Here is a 19,918-nt window from a genome sequence, read left to right on the forward strand (position 1 = left end):
CTCCCAAAAATCAGAATAGAAAGCGGTCAAAAAATGTCATGTGCCCGAAAATGGTACCAATAAAAACATCAACTTGTCCCGCAAAAAACAAGCCATTACATTACCCAGTCAGCTAAAATATGGAAAAATTATAGCTCTCAAAGTATAGCTCTTAAAACTAGTTTTTGCAAAAAAAAGCGTCTTTTAGTGTGTGACAGCTGCCAAACATGAAAACCCGATATAAAACTAACATCGCTGTTATCGCACCGACCCAAAGAATAAAGCCGTCTAATTATTTATACCGCACGAGTAACAGCGTAAAAAAAAAATAAAATCAATTCTTCACCTGCTGTTCATTTGTTCATTCTGTCTCCCAAAGATCGCAGTAAGGCTTGGCATACATCTATCCTGCGCTCTGTGCTGAGCACTTGCATCAGGGTTTTCATGTAAATCTCTGAAATACGTGATTCAGATGGAACCACCTGCAGAAGAATCCCTATGATGAGGCAGATGGAGGCACTGTGGACACCGTCTGGCCTATGATCCGGCAGTGTCCATCTTTTTAGGCGTGCAGAAAAATGCCATTGGCCACAGTTCTGCGCACTTCTGAAAAAAAGAACACCGCTGAAATAAGGCCAGATGGAGGCCAGAGTAACTCTGCTGCCTCATTATAGTGAATGGATCCCTCGGGGATTTCATCTGAATCCCGTCATTTGGAGATTTAGATGGAAACCCCGATGTAAGTGCTCAGCATAAAGTGCAGGATAAATGTGATCCAAAATGTTATGTAAAATGTTACCAACAAAAGTTTCAACTCAATCCACAAAAAAGCAAGTCCCCACTCAGGTCCATCATGTGTTAATGTAAATATAGGGGGCTTCCATGTTACTGGTAGTACAAAGGCTCTGGGAAATTGCTATGGCTCCTCACCAGAAGCATGAGCTGGTGTCAAGAAGCATGAGCTGGTCACTACAATGTACTGGTTACTACAACATACTGGTCACTACAATGACAGTTTGCAATTTTCACGAAAGCAACATCCATTGCTGCTTGATTCTAGAAAACACCCATGGAGTCAAAATCGTCACTACACCGGTAGATAAATTCCCAAAGGGGTATAATTTCCAAAATAGGGTCACTTGAGGGGGGATTCTTCTCTTCTAGCACTTGGGGGCTGTGTATATGGAGTCTGCAAACTATTCTAGGAAAATCTGCGCTCCAGGAGACAAATATCGCTTCATCTCTCTCTCGAGTCTTCCCGTGTGGCTAAGCAGTACTGTACAGCCACATAAGGGGTATTGCCACGTTCAGCAGACATTGTGGGGCACATTTTGGTGCCATTTTGCCCCCTTCCCCATGTGAAAATGTAAAATCTGGGGCTGAAACAAAATTTTGATGGTAAAAATGTAATTATTTTTTCTTCACTGCCCAATGATATAAAATTATGTGACCCACCTGTGGTGTCAATATGATCACTGCACCCCTAGATGAATTCATTTAGAGGTGTAGTTTGTAAAATGGGGTCTCTTATGGGGGGTTCTACTGTTCTGGAACCTCAGGGGCTCTGCCAATTTGACATGGTACCCGCAAACCAGTCCAGCAAAATCTGAACATCAATATAGCGCTTCTTCCCTTCTCAGCTTTGCACTGGGCCTCAAAAATAGTTTTCAACCACATATGGTGTATCGGTCTACTCAGGAGAAATTGCACAACAAATTTTGGGGTCAATTTTCTCCTGCTATCCTTGAAATGAAAACATCTGGGGCTAAAACAACATTTTTGTGGGAAAAATATATATTTTTTCATTTTTACAGATCAAAGTTGTAAAATTCTGTGAAGCACTTGGGGGTTCAAGGTGCTCACCACATGTCTAGATAAATTCTTTGAGGGGTCTGGTTTCCAAAATGGCATCACTTGTTGGGGGTTTCCACTGTTTAGGCTCGTCAAGAACTCTCCAAACGTGACATGACACCCGCAGTTTCCAAAATGGGGTGATTTGTGGTGGGTTTCCGCAGTTTAGGCACATCAAAGGCTCTCCAAACGGGACATGGCGTCCACTAATGATTCCAGCAAATTTTGAGGTCAAAAAGTCAAATGGCACTCCTTCCTTTCCGAGCCCTGCTGGGCGCCCAATGATTAGATTTCCCCCACATATGGGTTATCAGCATACTCAGGAGAAATTGCACTCCTGTTACCCTTGTGAAAATGCAAAATATGGGGCTAAAAGAACATTTTTGTGGGAAAAATTGTGGTTTATTTTCATGTCTCAATGTTGTAAATTTCTGTGAATCATCTGGGGGTTCGAGGTTCTCACCACACATCGAAATACATTCCTTGAGGTGTCTAGTTTCCAAAATGGGGTCACTTGTGGTGGGTTTCCACTGTTTAGGCACATCAGGGGCTCTGCAAATGGGACATGGCGTCCGCTAATTATTCCAGTAAATTTTACATTAAAAAAGTCAAATGGTGCTCCTTTCCTTCCGAGCCGTTCCTTGCACCCAAGCAGTAGTTTTCTCCTTAATATAAGTATTGGCGTACTCAGGAGAAATTGCACAAAAATTGTATGGTGCAGTTTTTCCTGTTACCTTTGTGAAAATGCAAAATTTGGGGTTAAAAAACGCTTTTGTGGGAAAAATGTGATTTGTTTATTTTCACGTCTTAATGTTGTAATCTTCTGTGAAGTTTTCGGGCTTCAAGGTGCTCATCACGCATCTAGATACGTTCCCTGAGGAGTCTAGTTTCTAAAATGCTGTCACTTGTGAGGCTTTCCACTGTTTAGGCACATCAGGGGCTCTGCAAACGTGACATGGTGTCCTCTAATTATTTCAGCAAATTTTGCATTCAACAAGTCAAATGGCGCTCTTTCCCTTGGGAGCTCTGCCATGCGCCCAAACAGGCTTGGGGTGTAAAGGCGTTAAATTGAAAATAACCTATACATGTTTGGTCTCTGCGAATTCGTAATTACCTGGAGAATCATAATGGCAGGTCAGTTATAGCATTTAGTGAGCATGGTAAATAAAAAAAACAAAAAATCATAGTGGAATTGCACTTTTTTTGCAATTTCACTGCACTTGGAATTTTTTTCCCATTTTCCAGTACACTATATGATAAAATCAATGGTGCCATTCTGAAGTACAACTCATCCCTCAAAAAAACAAGCCTTCATACTACCATATTACCTGAAAAATAAAAAAAGTTATGGCTCTGGGAAGAAGGGGTGTAGAAAATGAAAGTGCAAAAACGGAAAATTGCGAGGTGGTGAAGGGGTTAAAGCAAAATACTGAATCCAAGGTTTGTCTGTCAGAAAAGTGTGCTTCCTGGCTGGTGAGATGGACAAAAGCTATAAGTATCATATTTTTGCATTTCTTTTGCATTTTTTTGTAAAGGGTTTTTGAATTTTTTTTAAGACAAAAGAAAAATCTCAATGTTCCCAATATTTAAATGTAACTATCTATCTCCCAAACTGTGTGTGCTTTAAGAAATGTTTAAATTTTTCATAGCTTATTATAATAGTCCAATATTACACTCATACATACCACCCGGATATTTGTGTAAAATAAAATATCTGAGGTTGAGCTGACAGTGAAACTCTTTATTTCATGCAAGATGAACTATGTAGTGTGCATGATGGTATGCCCATATACATATAGGTTAGAATCCAGTGGGAAGACCTCTTAGAGAGCATTATAAATCGATGATATTAGGAAAAGGCTAACCAAGGTTAACAAACTATGTCAAGAAAGTGCATCAAGATAAACCTAATATGTTCCATTTTGCTAAGATACAAATTGTACCTTTGCCTTTAAGAGGAGGAGATACCGATTAAACTCTTCTTGACAGTGGTGTACATGGAAATCACAGGGCCCCATAGCAAAAGCTTGAGACAATCTTAAGGCAATACTTTTACTGGAATAGAAATGGTACCTTTGCCTTTAAGAGTAGGAGATAGAAATAAGCAAAATTATGAGAACACACGTCCTTGGGAAAGGGGGCTCAATAATCGCAATGATCTGGGTGTGTTTGTATGAAGGTTCTTCTGTATTGTATATATGCTTTGTATATATTCCATTATGTGTCTATAAGCAGAGGTAAGGAATGCTGATTCGTTTTGGGACTTCTTGGACCTAACTTATTTCTATACTGAGCACCACCTTGTTGCATTAGGTTCCCCACCCCTGAAGATTCACCTTACAGAAACTGGCCTATTTTGGATATGTGATGTGTGCAAATTCAATAGAAAAGGAGATGCTACTCAGAATGGTCAGTGGTAAAAAGAAACAGGAGACCAAACACCAGTTGGCTGGATACCGACAAGAATGACACGAGAAAGAACATCAAGAAATTGAAATAAGCTACGGAGGACAGGGAAGCCTGGTGAAAACTGGCCTACAGAGTAGTCAAGAGCTGGACACAATGGAATAGAGATAATTCAATTCACCACTGAAGATATTTGTAACGTGGATTTTTACAAGATCTTGTGACACCAGTCACTACTCAATGTGACGCTAGTCACTACTCAGAGGCGTGTCGTGAGGCAGCATAGTCAAGAGGTCTGGAGTCAGTACTAAGAGTGCTCCTAATAGACAAAAGAAAATGACAAAACCGTAGTAAGGTCACAGGCCGAGGTCAGAGTATGAGGAAGGTAGCGGATCAAGACAAAGGGGTAAGTCAAATGGATGGTCAAAGGTAAATATAAAAGTTGGCAACAGAGATCAGAATACAACACAGAGCAAACACACACAGCCATAATCGGCAGTGGTCTGACGATTATCATAGTGCTAAATAGCCCTGTAATCATCCCGGAATAGATACCTGGAGTAGATCCCACAGACCCAGCCAGATAGGATGGATGAGCTGTCATTCACAATATACACACCTCTGGCTCAGATTGGACTGCTGAGCTGCCACTCACAAACATGACAGCTCAGCAAGCCCTCGATCCCATTGAGCGGCAGAGCTGTCATTCACAATACTCACATCTCTGCCTCAGATTGGACGAGTGAGCTGCCACTTTTCACACTGAGTGCGGAAAACGTGATAGATTTGGATATGAATTACCTGCAGCTGTGCCAGTGATTGTTTTTTTCTTCTCTGTTCCCATTTTAAATTTTTAACATTCCTTTATAATAGTCCAATTTAGCAACTATACACCCATCAATTCTGTGGGCTGGTGCTGCATCTTCCTTTCAGTGTGTGTACCTACCAACCAACGTAGCATTCTTGGTTAAAAGTTTTTGTGGGGGGGCATAGTGTTTACAATAAAAAAAGCAAAGTATTCACATGTTTTACTTTTGCCATACTGTTTTACCAGTCCTGAATTTTGTCATGATCCCCTAACAGCTGTGGGTGGAATCGCGATCCACCCGCGGTTGTTAACTAGTAAAATGCATCTGTCAATCTCTGACAGCGGCATTTAACTTGCGCAAACCGGATGCGCGTCATTGGGCCTGCCCATCAGCGACCCTGTCATATGATCGTGGGTCGCCGATGAGTTGGCATGACAACTCGGGTTCTGCAGGAAACCCCTGCAGTTGTCATAACAAGTGAGCAGTTCTGATGATCGCCTGTGTAGCACAGCCAATCAGATAATTGCAGCTTCAAGTCTCCCATGGAGACTATTGAAGCATGCAAAAAGTAAAAAAAAAAATTATTTAAAAAATATAAAAAATATATATATAAATGTCTAAATCGCCCCCCCATTTCGCCCCATTAAACAATAAGTAAAAATCAAATATTCACATATTTGGTATCGCGGCGTTCAGAATCGCTCGATCTATCAATATAAAAAAAATTAATCCGATCTGTAAACGGTGTAACAAAAAAAAAAATTCAAAACGACAGAATTATTTTTTTTTTGTCACCGCTATATTTCAATAAAATGCAATAACGAGCGATCAAAACATTGTATCTATTCAAAATTATCAATAAAAACTTCAGCTTGGCGCACAAAAAATAAGCCCTCATCTGGTCCTAGATCCTGAAAAATAAAGACACTACGGGTCTCGGTCTTTTTTTTTTTTATAAAACTTTGGATTTTTTTTTCACCACTTAAATAAAAAAGAACCTATACATGTCTGGTATCAACAAAATCGTAATGGCCTGGAGAATCATGATGGCAGGTCAGTTTTAGCATTTAGTGAATATGGTAAAAAAAAAAACAACTGTGGAATTGGACTTTTTTGCAATTTCACCGCACTTGTAATTTTTTCCCCGTTTTCCAGTACACAATATGATAAAAGCAAAGCTGTCATTCAAAATGACAACTTGTCCTGAAAAAAATAAGCCCTCACATGGCCATATTGACCCAAAAATTAAAAAGTTATGCCTCTGGGAAGAAGGTGAGCAAAAAATGAAAACGCAAAAGCGGAAAATGGCCCGGTCATGAAGAGGTTAAATAATGACACTGTGTAGTTTGTTATGTGTTGTTGTTCACATGAGGTTGTATTTACCTAATTTTAAAACCTTCTAAGGCCAGATGTTTTTTTCTAAAGTCCTTTTTTATTTTTTACTTCACTTTTTTCAGCAGGCCCCCTGCTTCATGCCATATCCACAACTGCAGTTTTGCCATTTAAATATTGGCATCAGTGATTGACGGCAGCATTGAAATGGTTGAACAGAGTAATCAGAGCTAGCTTGGGTTGCTGCTATTACAGGCAGATGGCGGTTGTGCAATACAGCTTGCATCTATCAGTTATGGTGCAGACTCAGCTCCTTTTCTCGCTCCACAAATGGGGACCCAATGTAGGGTGCACTATTACTTCCTATGTTGGGAAGTGGTTAAACACCTTCTGAAAGGGAACCTGTCAGCAGGATTTTGCGAAGTAAACTACAGGCAGTGTCATGTTGGGGTTTCTACACTGATTAATATGATACCTGAGGTGAAGAAATCCATCTTGTGGTTCTTGTGTAACCAGTGTTTGCACTTTTGAGTCAATGCCCATGCTCTGGGGAGGGACTGTAGGCAGGGTCTTTCCTTGGTTCTCTAGGACAGATCAACAACATAAGATCTGACCACAGCCCGCCCCAAAGCACAAGTATGTTCCTCATCATAGAGACAGACAGAGAAAGACAGGGGCAGGCCTGTGGGCAGATCTTTTCTTGCTGATCTGACCTAGAACACCAGGATAAGACCCTGGCTATAGTCCCGCCCGGAGCACGAGCATATCATTAACTCAAAACTGCTAACACTGATTACATAAGAACAACAAAATGGATTTCTTCACCTCAGGTATCATATTAATCAGTGTAGCAGCCCCAACACGACACTGCCTATAGTTTACTTAGCAAAATCCTGCTGACAGGTTTGCTTTAAAATATGACCTGTGTACTCAGAACTGTTGTGGTGGGATCCTTACTAATTATCACCTATCAATAGAATTATCCATTTAATTCTTCTCAGATACAAACTTACTTTTACATGAGTATGACGCGCCCCCTGGGCCTGTGTTGTGCAGGGAATACCCGGAGCCGGATCGCTGGGGGTTGTAGTCTCCGTCAATTCAGTGGCAGTCTTATTAGTGAGATAATAGTCCGACTACGCCACCCGTGGATTGCGGTCAGTGGGGACCGCCGCTGCAAGGCAGACCGCTGAGGCCGGTGTTGTGTGTGCAGCTAAGAACGGGATGACTCCCCACGGGAGGAGTATAGCCTCAGGGCAGTTAGTGTGGATGATGGGAGTGATGGTGCACGAGCGCAGCAGGAATAACTCAGAGTCCGTGCAGTGCAGTTCAGGGTCTTTACTGATGTTATAAAGCAGACCCTCCCGGGAGTACTGGCTAGCAGTAGAGGCCTGGTCAGTCTCAGAGCTAGCAGGATCTCCCCTGGCCAGGTGGAGTTGTAGGCCTCCCCGTCTATCTGTACTCTTTCCTGGCTACCTTGCTGTGTGCGGGTAGAAGTAGCCCACGTCCCTGAGTATACCGTGTGGTGCTCACCCGTACGGCCGGTGACTTGGGGCCTTCTGTTAGCCTCCGCTTCACGATGGCGGTGCTGGTCCCTTGCTTGTGACCGTGCCTCCGGGCTTCTCTGGCCAGAGGACATGGAATCCCCTGCCGGTTGGATTCTGCTGCTGGACCTGGATGTCCCCACAGCCTCGGACTCCGTGTCCGGTCTTAATGTCTTCAGCCAGGGCGAGCTATCTAGCTTCCAGCCCCTGGCACTCGCTCCTGCTCCTACAGAGCTCCTTGCTGACACTTTCCCTGTGTCTGGAACTGTCTCCAGGCTCTGACTTCCCTAATCCCACCCCAGACCCAGTTTATAAGGGCAGATTCCTCCCCTCCCTGGTCTGGGCGGGCAGTGTTGCATGCTTAGGGCTTTCTATTACTGTGGTAACCAAACCCCTGGGGTGCCACATTCCCCCCTAGTAAAATTTAGTACTCCGGGACTAAACATATTTTTAAAGAAACATAAATGCAGGGTATAAACAATAACAAGACAACATGAAAAAGTACATTTTGTGGTCACGGCGTTTCCGTAACCGGGTGTCCATATCACCCAAGGTGAAGTTTTTGAGAAGAAGTAGGGGACCTGTCCAAAGAAAACCCCTTGCGTTGGCCTTGGCCGTGGCTGAAAGGCTGAAGCTAGCTACTTTGGGCCGCAAGGAGGCCACGCCAGACAGGTTTTCTCTTCCGCGGCCGTCTTCGCAAGAGGCACAATGTGCAACTATCTACAAGATTGTTCCGGTTATCCAGCGTCCATAACCTGTTACTCCATAGAAATCTGCAGGGTAACTGAGAAACATAATTAATAACAGGCAACAACAAAAACCGTAAACATTTTCAAGAAACAGGTAAATTTACAGTGCATTACTTTATATTCTCCAGCGAGCGGGCATCTGACCTCTAGTGACTCTAGTGGACCTACGGAGCTCACTAACTGGTCCTGCACTACAGGGTGTAGGAGGTGTTATGGGTAAGCTGGGCAGCTGTCTGCGTACTCTTTGGCTCACTAGGGGCACGGCAGGCTCACTACTAGCAGAGGGTTGATCCTCCTGCGCTGCTGGTGTGGACTCTTCTGCCTCCTGGGCCGGCTGCTCTTCCAGCTCTACCTGGTCTTCTGTAGGCACTTGAGGGGCTAGCTGGAGAAAGGTGAGGACGGGCACCACGATAGCATTGTTTACTTGTGTCCAGGACCGCGGAAAGTCTCCGAGTACGGTGCTGATCATTTCCTCCTTTTCCTCTACGGGTTGAGGGTCTTCCTGATCTTCATCCGTGCTTTGCAACTTCTCGGGGCACTTTTTCAGGTGGTCTCTGGAGACAGTGGCTGTGGTCTCTCCTCCATCCTTGCTGATGACGTACACCTTTGGATTATTGTGGCTTGAGGGCAGTACGGTGTACGGGTCCTTTTCCCACTGGTCGTCCAACTTATGGAGCCGCCTTTTTCTTTTCAAGACCTGCTCTCCAGGTACCAGGGGAACAGCGGGAGCATGTTGGTTATAAGTCTTCTCCTGCCTTTCTCTTGATTGACAGAGACTTCGCTCGACGCTCTCCTGTACTTTCCGGTACTGCTGCTGCCGTTCTGTATCCCAGTCTGCCTCTGGCGAGCTGTCCTCGGGTGTCAGGACTCCCATATCCAGGTCAACAGGCAGCTTACCAGGTCTTGCTCGCATTAGGTAAGCCGGGGTACAGTTGGTGGAACCTACCGGGATGTGGTTATACAGGTCCACCAGATCGGGCAGTTTCTCAGGCCACAGACTGCGTTCTTCCAGGGGCAATGTTTTTAGCAGATCTATCACCACCTGGTTCATCTTCTCGCAGAGTCCATTGGTTTGGGTGTGATAGGGCATTGTTCTTATCTTCTTGCAGCCATACAGGTTTAAGAACTCCTGGAAGACCTCCGCTTCGAAGGCTGGTCCTTGGTCCGTCAGCACTTGGTCCGGGAACCCGTGTGGGCGGCAGAAGTGCAGCTGGAAGGCTCTGGCTGCTGTCCGAGCCGCCAAGTCTTTGACAGGGACCACCACCAGGAACCGGGAGTAGTGATCCACGATGGTTAGGGCGTAGACATACCCGCTTCTGCTTGGAGCCAGTTTAACATGGTCCAGAGCGACCAGTTCCAGCGGTGCCTGGTGAGGATGGGCTGCAGGGGAGTCCTCTGGCTGGCATGGTCCCTCCTTCTTAGATTGCACGGGCCACAGTCTCTACACCATCTCTCAATGGCTCCTCTCATGCCTATCCAGTAGAACCGTTCACGCAGCAGGAACTCCAGCTTCTTCCATCCGAAGTGCCCTGCCCCATTGTGGTAGGCCTCCAGCACCATAGCTGCGTCCCGTCTCGGTACCACAACCTGCCAGATCAGTTCATGTGTCCGGGAATTGACCATTCTGCGGCACAACTTCTCCTTGTAGAGAAACAGTCTGCTTTTTTCCGTCCACAGTTGCTTGGTCTCTTCCGGAGCGTCTGGGTCCAGGCGGGCGTCAGCCTGGGTCAGCATCTCCTTCACCAGACGGACTGCGGGGTCACTGTCTTGCGTCTCCGCCCAGTTGTAGTGGGGTAAGGGGTTGAACGTAGCGGATCGCTGGCCTCTCACACGGTGGGAATACTGGGTAATCCCATGACGGTGGAACGCAGGGAGTTCGACCTCTTCCAGTTCTTCTGGATCTTCCCCTCCATCCGGTAGGTTTGGCATCCTGGACAGGGCGTCCGCGTTGGTATTGGAGCGTCCTGCCCGGTATTTGATTGTGAACTCATAATTGGACAGGCGGGCCATCCATCTCTGCTCCAGGGCACCCAGTCTTGCAGTGTCCAGATGTGTCAACGGGTTGTTGTCCGTGTACACGGTGAACCTGCAAGAGGCAAGGTAATGTTTAAAACGTTCGGTTACCGCCCACACCACAGGAACTCTAGCTTGAACGAGCTGTAATTCTCAGGGTTTCTTTCCGTGGGTTGCAGTTTTCGGCTGGCGTAAGCAATTACCTTTTCTCTCCCCTGCTGGATCTGGGACAGTACGGCTCCTAGCCCGATGTTGCTTGCGTCCGTGTGGAGGATAAAGGGCTGGCTGTAATCAGGGTACGCCAGGATTTCATCCCCCGTGAGGGCCATCTTCAGCTGGCGGAATGACTCCTCTTCCAGCTTTTCCCATCTGAAGGGTAGCTTATGGTTTTTGGCCTTCCTGGACTGGCCTATCAGGAGGTCCTGCATAGGAGCTGCCTTCTTGGTAAAACCGGGAATGAATCTTCGGTAGTAGCCTACCAACCCGAGGAACTGCCGCACTTCCTTTATGCTGGATGGTCTTGGCCAGTCCTTAATCACGGTGATCTTGTCAGGGTCGGGGGCCACTCTGTCAGCACTCACCATGTGTCCCAGGTACTGTACCTTTGGCTTCAGTAGATGACACTTTGAGGGTTTTACCTTTAGGCCATAGTTTGCCAGGGCTTCAAACACTTCTGCCAGGTGTTCCAGATGGTCCTCATAGGTCTTGGAATAGACGGTGACATCGTCCAGGTATAATAGGACCGTCTCGAAGTTCCGGTGTCCCAGACAGCATTCCATCAACCGTTGGAAGGTTCCTGGTGCGTTGCAGAGCCCGAACGGCATACAGTTAAATTCGCTGAGTCCCATCGGGGTGGTGAATGCGGTCTTCTCCCGGTCCGCCTCTGCTACAGGAACCTGCCAGTACCCGCTAGTGAGATCCAAAGTAGAGAAGAAGTTAGCAGATTTTAATGCAGCTAAGGACTCTTCTATCCTTGGTAACGGGTATGCATCTTTGTGTGTGATACGGTTGACCTTCCTGTAGTCTACACACATTCTCATGGTGTTGTCTTTCTTTTTCACTAGGGCTAGTGGAGCTGCCCAGGGGCTACAGCTGTCCCTAATTACCCCAGCCTCCTTCATGTCTTTTAGCATCCCCTTGGCGTGTTGACAGTGTGCAGGGGGTACGGGTCGGTATCTCTCCTTTATGGGAGGATGGTCTCCCGTGGGGATGTGATGTTCTACCCCCTTTACTCGCCCGAAGTCCACTTGGTGTTTACTAAATACTCTCTCGTACTCTTGAACCACCCGATAGACTCCCTGTTTTTGGTGTGAGGGAGTGGAGTCAGTACCCAAATGCAGTTGCTGACACCAGTCCTCCATTGGTTTCTTAGAGCCGTTACCTTCCTCTGGTTGAGATGGAGGCAAGGGTTCCACGGCCTGTACAGAGTTCTGGTTGATGGTGAACAATTTGGCTAGCGTGGCATACCGGGGCAGGTATACTTCTCTCTCCCCGATATTTATGATGCGGACGGGCACCCTCCCATGGCGTACATCAACCACCCCCCGTGCTGTCAAAATGGTGGGCCTACTGTCTGAGTAGATGGGTTCTACCATTGCTTGGTAGTCTCTACCTCTTAGACCAATAGCTGCCCGGCACCAAATCATGATCTCACTTTTCGGGGGCATGGCAATAGGGAACGGGTCACACATTCTCACGCTACCAATCTCACCACCAGATAGTTCCACCTGTTGCCGTTTCATCAGTGCCCGGATCTCTTTTTGGAGGACACGCTGCTGGCTGGAACTGGCGTTCTTGGCATCCTGTTGCAAAATAAGAATCACCTCTGCAAGACAGTTTTCGATTACGTTAGTACCTAGGGTTATTTTTGGGTGACTCTCGCGACGGTCAATGTCCACAATGATCAGTCCTTGTGCCGGCAGTTCAACCTTACCGACCTTGATGGTCACCTCTTTAAATCCTATCTGTGGCACGGGCTGACCATTGCTGGCGATAATGCTCAGGTCGTCATCTGGGTAGCGGGTTATGTCCGAGTCATTCCAGTACCGCTTGAAGACCACGTACGGGATGGTATTCACCTGTGACCCAGTGTCTAGTAGGGCACTCATAGGAATGCCATCCAGTACCACAGGCAAGACCGGACGTCCCCCTACGTATTTATCACGCCAGTTCGATGGGCCTGATGATCTTATGCCTGGGGGTCGGCCCTCTACCCCAGGTTGTGCCCGTTTAAATGACAGTACCTTGCCATATGTCCGGGTTGATTGCAGCGGAGGCAGATGGGTTGTCGGTCCTCGTTGTATCGGTCGCTGGGTCTTCCTCTGGCCGGTGGGGTCCTCCTCAGTCGGCGCCACGGGACGTCCTCCAGTCCGGATGCCAGCTGGATCTTTTCTGGAGAAGAGACCTGTAAAGACTGCACAGTTCTGGTTAGCGCGGCAACGCTCTTAGTCAGCTCTTGGACCTGATGGTGCAGGTCTGTAGCCGGGTTATTGTTCAAAGCCTGCGCATCAGCTCCCACAGGCCCTGCAGACAAGGGCGCCGCGTCCTGGTGATAAGTGATAGCAGGGCGCCTGTGGGTCACAGCGCCACCTGGTGCCGGTTCTCGGAGCACCCGGATGGCTCTGTCCTTGAACTGTGCAAAGTCCAGGTCAGGGTCCTGCAAGGCCATTGCCCGCAACTGGGTTCGGTGGGCATTGCACAGTAGACCCTCAATAAATTGTTCGGTCAACAGCTTGTCTTCATTACCCAAGCTGTCAGGGTCTGCCTGCTTAATGGCTCTCAGGGCCTCTTGTAGGTTTAGAGCATAGTCTCTTATACTTTCATGTGCCCGTTGTTTGCACCCGTAAAATCTGAGCTTTATTTCGGCTGAGGTGCGGGTATCAAATGTGTCTTTCAGCCGGGCTAGTATTTCTCTGACAGTCCTCTTCTTCCTAGGTGGCCAGGACTTTACCTCCCTTTGGGCTGCCCCGATTAACTGGGCCACCAGGATGCTCACTTTTTGCTCTTCCGTGAGGGGGTATACCTGGAAGAGGCTATCCAGTCTTTCCCTAAAGTCACTTAGGGTATGTGACTCCCCTGAGTACTGGGGTAGCCAGCTTGCCCCCGGGATATAGGGCATGGTGAATGGCATGACCGCAGCAGCGGTTGCGCTGGCGGCCGGTGTGGCGGTGGAGCTCCCCTCGGTATCCGACATCCTCCTTTTCCCCTAGTGGACCGTGGCCTACCTTGCGATGCTCTTCCTCCATAGGCCGCGGCTCCGCAGTCGATCGTCGGGGTCGAGGACCTTGCGTCGCACTCCTGTGACGTCAGCGTCGCTCCCTCTCCCTTCCAGGACCTTGCGCAGCGTCAGCGCGTGGGGCGGAGCTTCGGATCTCGCGCGCTTTCGGCGTCCACGCCCCTCTGCGTCCCGAAGATGGCGTCCGATGGCGGGAAGCGGCTGCGGATGGCGGGAAGACGGCAGAAGATGGCGGGAAACGACCCAAGATGGCGTCCGATGGCGGGAAACGACTCCGGACGGCGGGAAACTTCTCTCAGGTAAGTGCAAAAGTCTTTTTTTTCAGGCACGCAATACCCGTTGGGGCGGGTTGGTTTGAATGCTGCCGACTACGCCAAAGTTGACGAGCCCCCTGGGCGTGTGTTGTGCAGGGAATACCCGGAGCCGGATCGCTGGGGGTTGTAGTCTCCGTGGCGCTGACCCGGTCCGTGCCCAGGGTGGTCAATTCAGTGGCAGTCTTATTAGCGAGATAATAGTCCGACTACGCCACCCGTGGATTGCGGTCAGTGGGGACCGCCGCTGCAAGGCAGACCGCTGAGGCCGGTGTTGTGTGTGCAGCTAAGAACGGGATGACTCCCCACGGGAGGAGTATAGCCTCAGGGCAGTTAGTGTGGATGATGGGAGTGATGGTGCACGAGCGCAGCAGGAATAACTCAGAGTCCGTGCAGTGCAGTTCAGGTTATTTACTGATGTTATAAAGCAGACCCTCCCAGGAGTACTGGCTAGCAGTAGAGGCCTGGTCAGTCTGAGAGCTAGCAGGATCTCCCCTGGCCAGGTGGAGTTGTAGGCCTCCCCGTCTATGTGTACTCTTTCCTGGCTACCTTGCTGTGTGCGGGTAGAAGTAGCCCACGTCCCTGAGTATACCGTGTGGTGCTCACCCGTACGGCCGGTGACTTGGGGGCTTCTGTTAGCCTCCGCTTCACGATGGCGGTGCTGGTCCCTTGCTTGTGACCGTGCCTCCGGGCTTCCCTGGCCAGAGGACATGGAATCCCTTGCCGGTTGGATTCTGCTGCTGGACCTGGATGTCCCCACAGCCTCGGACTCCATGTCCGGTCTTAATGTCTTCAGCCAGGGCGAGCTATCTAGCTTCCAGCCCCTGGCACTTGCTCCTGCTCCTACAGAGCTCCTTGCTGACACTTTCCCTGTGTCTGGAACTGTCTCCAGGCTCTGACTTCCCTAATCTCACCCCAGACCCAGTTTATAATGGCAGATTCCTCCCCTCCCAGGTCTGGGCGGGCAGTGTTGCATGCTTAGGGCTCCTGACCAGAGAAACCTCCCACTTGCTCTCAGACGTAATATTTCTATTACTGTGGTAACCAGACCCCTGGGGTGCCACAAGTACACAATACATTCTGTTTTGCTCACTGCATTGTTTGGTAAAATGCATGCATTCATGTATGTAAAGCCCAAAAATGAACTGGTAATATTTTTGTGTTGCTGTATAGTGGGCTCCCAAAATCAATTCTATTGGTGGGCACTAGGTACCTTATTGTGACACTGAATGTGCTGCAAATAAGAAAATATATTTCACCTGTTGCTATAATTATAAAATCACACTAAGTTGTATACATTTTGTAGAGAAGAGAAAAAATAGCCAAATTTAGAGAATGTAAAATTTTACACTACCTCCATTTGCAATAATCTATCCATTGTAGCCTTAGAGCTGATTAATTTGTATATAGATATTTTCCATAATAATTTTACTGTACATTAACATAAGTGACATAACAACAGAAGTGAGAAATCTCTAGTAATTTCCAGCAGTCACTCTTCTCTCCCGCCCTCCTGTCACGTCACTTTTCCAGTCCATGCTGGAAGCTGCTGCACCGCCTCTTCCCTCCCCTCATGGATGATCAGTGTTTGTACACAGGGCCCTCCCTTACACTCCATATACAGAGAGCACATGGAAGTGTCAGGAAGACACCAGAAGTCTCAGCTGTGAATATATAAGAAGCTGAGGTAGAACTGCCTGCAGTACTGAGCAGCAAGAAAGCAGCAGCTGACACATTGCCTCCAACTCAACCGAGACCAGAAGCTTCAGCAAAATCAGCCAAAGATGTTTCCTCTCAGCGTTCTGCGGTCCTCATACAGCCCTCTGTGTGTCTGCCGGGAGCCGGCCCTCACTCTCTGGCCGGCTGCACAGCTCATGCTTGGCCTCCTGGAGGATGACATGATGAAGAAGGACATGGAGAGGAGAATGCAGTGTGTCCACCAGGCTCACCACCTCCTGGCGCAGGGCATGGGACGGAGAGCCGATCTGAGCAGAAGCTCCGCAGCCTCTGACAAGAACTCTTCCACCACAGGCAAAGAGGGGAAGGAAAACTTTGAGCTCACCCTGGATGTCAGTGGCTTTTCTCCTGAGGAGCTGACAGTGAGAACAGAAGGCAGGAGACTCATTGTATCAGGAAAGCATGACAAGAAAAAGGAGACGGAGAATGGCGGCTATTTCCATGAGTACAAAGAGTGGAAGAGAGAAGCGGAGCTCCCGCAGGACGTCAGCCCTGAGGACGTTGTGTGCTCGCTGTCCAACAATGGCCGGCTCCACTTTCTGGCTCCTAGACTGGCACTGCCGACTACTGAAGAAAGATCTATTCCTATCACCCAGAGCCCCGGAGATGGACAACTGAGCCCCCCGGAGATCCAGAGCAGTAACCCAGAGGGAGAGGAAGGACCGGGTTCTTCCTGACTCAATATGGACAGTTATCCTACTCAGTGTCTGATATGTCTTTATATCAATGTCTGCAAATAGTAACGTAATGTTTGTGGAAAATTATAATGAATTATTTTGCAATTAATAATTTTTCATGTCTAATAAAATATTTTTCATATTTTATTTTAGTTTTATTATTGTGTATAATAGAAGGGTATGTTATTCCTTGTGAGATTTACACAGCAGCCACTATAAAAATCTATTGCTTAATATGGAAATGTTTCACTTTTACCCTAGATATGAAAGTAAGTACAGTTTTATTGGTGCAAATGCAAAAACAAGTTCCGGCAAATTCGAAAATGACCGCCTTCATTTCACTCAATACTGAAGAGACATGACGTCAAGCAGGGCCAGTTTTAGATAAAGTGGGACCCCAAATGCTAACTTGTTGCATCATCACACACAAACATTTTGGTTGTACTCCCGGCTGCTCGCAGCGGAAGTACCCGCACAGGCAGCGCCGCTCCCCGGTCCTCACTAACACGGTTCGCTGAATCAGCGATATTGGCTCCAAATTTAAACACCGCTCTCCGGCCAATTGGCGCCGGATTTAAAATAAGTCACCGTGGTACGCGGAACAGGAGACCCCTGGCTGCAGCCGCAAATAGTCGTGATGTAAGCGGAAGCAAGAGCCGGCTGCAGCCGGGGGAATTACGTGCTGGCTGTGCGTGGTCAGCGATGTTGTCACAAGCAGTATTGACAACATGACATAATTACATAATTACAAGATTCATTAGGGGCCCCGGGGGGATACATTGGGGGGTTAATTTAAAGTAGTGCACAACCCATTTAAACACTGCTTCGCTGATTAGTCGCGCCCGGTCGGCCGCATACATATCCTAGAATACCCGATGCGTTAGAATTGGGCCACCATCTAAATATATATAAATACGGAACAGCCTCATTATCAGAGATCCTCCAATAAAAGTTAGCATGCCCGTATCACCAACATAAATATAAATGGAAACAAAAGTTTTGAGTAGCAAGGCATAGTTGTAAAAAAACAGTTCCATATTTATATCAGTGATCAAGCCCTGGAATTAATTGTCAGATGACCTGAGTTTTCAAGAACACTTGTGGGGGGCCACATTCTGGAGTATACAGATGTGAGCATGTGGACGAGAATTTGTCTGAGTAGTAGTTTGGTATGTGATGATCGCAGCCTGGAATTAAAGAAGCACTCCTCCCATCAAAGTTTTTATCTTCTTAGTATATTACAATCATCATATTATATAGCACTGTGTACTTACAATTGCTCATTTTGTCTTTCTACCCAGCTAATTCCTCTATTTTCCATTAGGCCAATGACATCATGTGATTAAAAACTGACTAACTTAATCCTTCCCAGCTCTATGTAGAAACAGGAGGTCAATTTTGTCTGCACAAGTTATGAGACACTGCAGAAGTCAATGGCAGGGAGGAGGGAGCAGCTGGGTCAGGAGTTGAGGAGGGAAATGATAAATGCAGGGACAAAATACTCCCTGTTTTTACATAAAGCAGAAAAAATAGAAGAATTAACTTGGTAGAAAGGTAAAACTGTACACAGTATATACAGTTAGGTCCATATATATTTGGACAGAGACAACATTTTTCTAATTTTGGTTCTAGACATAACCACAATGAATTTTAAACAAAACAATTCAGATGCAGTTGAAGTTCAGACTTTCAGCTTTCATTTGAGGGTATCCACATTAAAATTTGATGAAGGGTTTAGGAATTTTAGCTCCTTAACATGTGCCACCCTGTTTTTAAAGGGACCAAAAGTAATTGGACAATTGACTCCAAGGCTATTTCATGGACAGGTGTGGGCAATCCATTCGTTATGTCATTCTCAATTAAGCAGATAAAAGGCCTGGAGTTGATTTGAGGTGTGGTGCTTGCATTTGGAAGGTTTTTGCTGTGAAGTAAACATGCGGTCAAAGGAGCTCTCCATGCTGATGAAACAAGCCATCCTTAAGCTGCAAAAACAGAAAAAACCCATCCGATAAATTGCTACAATATTAGGAGTGGCAAAATCTACAGTTTGGTACATCCTGAGAAAGAAAGAAAGCACTGGTGAACTCATCAATGCAAAAAGACCTGGGCGCCCACGGAAGAAAACAGCGGTGGATGATAGCAGAATAATCTCTATGGTGAAGAGAAACCCCTTCACAACAGCCAACCAAGTGAACAACACTCTCCAGGAGGTAGGCGTATCAATATCCAAATCTACCATAAAGAGAAGACTGCATGAAAGTAAATACAGAGGGTTCACTGCATGGTGCAAGCCACTCATAAGCATCAAGAATAAAAAGGCTAGACTGGACTTTGCTAAAAAAAACATCTAAAAAAGCCAGCACAGTTCTGGAAGAACATTCTTTGGACAGATGAAACCAAGATCAACCTCTACCAGAATGATGGAAAGAGAAAAGTATGGCGAAGGCGTGGTACAGCTCATGATCCAAAGCATACCACATCATCTGTAAAACACGGCGGAGGCAGTGTGATGGCTTGGGCATGCATGGCTGCCAGTGGCACTGGGTCACTGGTGTTTATTGATGATGTGACACAGGACAGAAGCAGCCGAATTAATTCTGATGTATTCAGAGCCGTACTTTGTGCTCAGATCCAGCCAAATGCAGCCAAACTGATTGGTCGTCGTTTCATACTACAGATGGACAATGACCGAAAACATAAAGCCAAAGCAACCCAGGAGTTTATTAAAGCAAAGAAGTGGAATGTTCTTGAAGGGCCAAGTCAGTCACCTGATCTCAACCCAATTGAGCATGCATTTCACTTGTTAAAGACTAAACTTCAGACAGAAAGGCCCACAAACAAACAGCACCTGAAAACCACCGCAGTGAAGGCCTGGCAGAGCATCAAAAAGAAGGAAACACAGCGTCTGGTGATGTCCATGAGTTCAAGACTTCAGGCAGTCATTGCCAACAAAGGGTTTTCAACCAAGTACTAGAAACGAACATTTTATTTACAATTATTTAATCTGTCCAATTACTTTTGGTCCCTTTAAAAACAGGGTGGCACATGTTAAGGAGCTGAAACTCCTAAACCCTTCATCCAATTTTAATGTGGATACCCTCAAATTAAAGCTGAAAGTCTGAACCTCAACTGCATCTGAATTGTTTTGTTTAAAATTCATTGTGGTAATGTCTAGAGCCAAAATTAGAAAAATGTTGTCTCTGTCCAAATATATATGGACCTAACTGTATACAATATGATGACTGCAATACATTAAGAGGATAAAAATTTTAATA

The 19,918-nt window shown here is 46.7% G+C and overlaps 1 protein-coding gene across 1 annotated transcript; it reads left to right on the forward strand.

Moving 5' to 3' along the window:
* Positions 1 to 15,758: 15,758 nt before the first annotated feature.
* Positions 15,759 to 16,790, forward strand: LOC141271113 (heat shock protein 30C-like). Its single transcript, XM_073681218.1, has one exon. It carries the CDS (start codon positions 16,014 to 16,016, stop codon positions 16,641 to 16,643), a length of 630 nt encoding a protein of 209 aa, XP_073537319.1. The 5' UTR covers positions 15,759 to 16,013; the 3' UTR covers positions 16,644 to 16,790.
* Positions 16,791 to 19,918: the final 3,128 nt, after the last annotated feature.

The sequence above is a fragment of the Phyllobates terribilis genome, unplaced genomic scaffold (genome assembly GCF_046119375.1).
Source record: "Phyllobates terribilis strain yellow unplaced genomic scaffold, ASM4611937v1 Scaffold_5__5_contigs__length_657084704, whole genome shotgun sequence".
Classification (NCBI taxonomy): Eukaryota; Metazoa; Chordata; class Amphibia; order Anura; family Dendrobatidae; genus Phyllobates; species Phyllobates terribilis.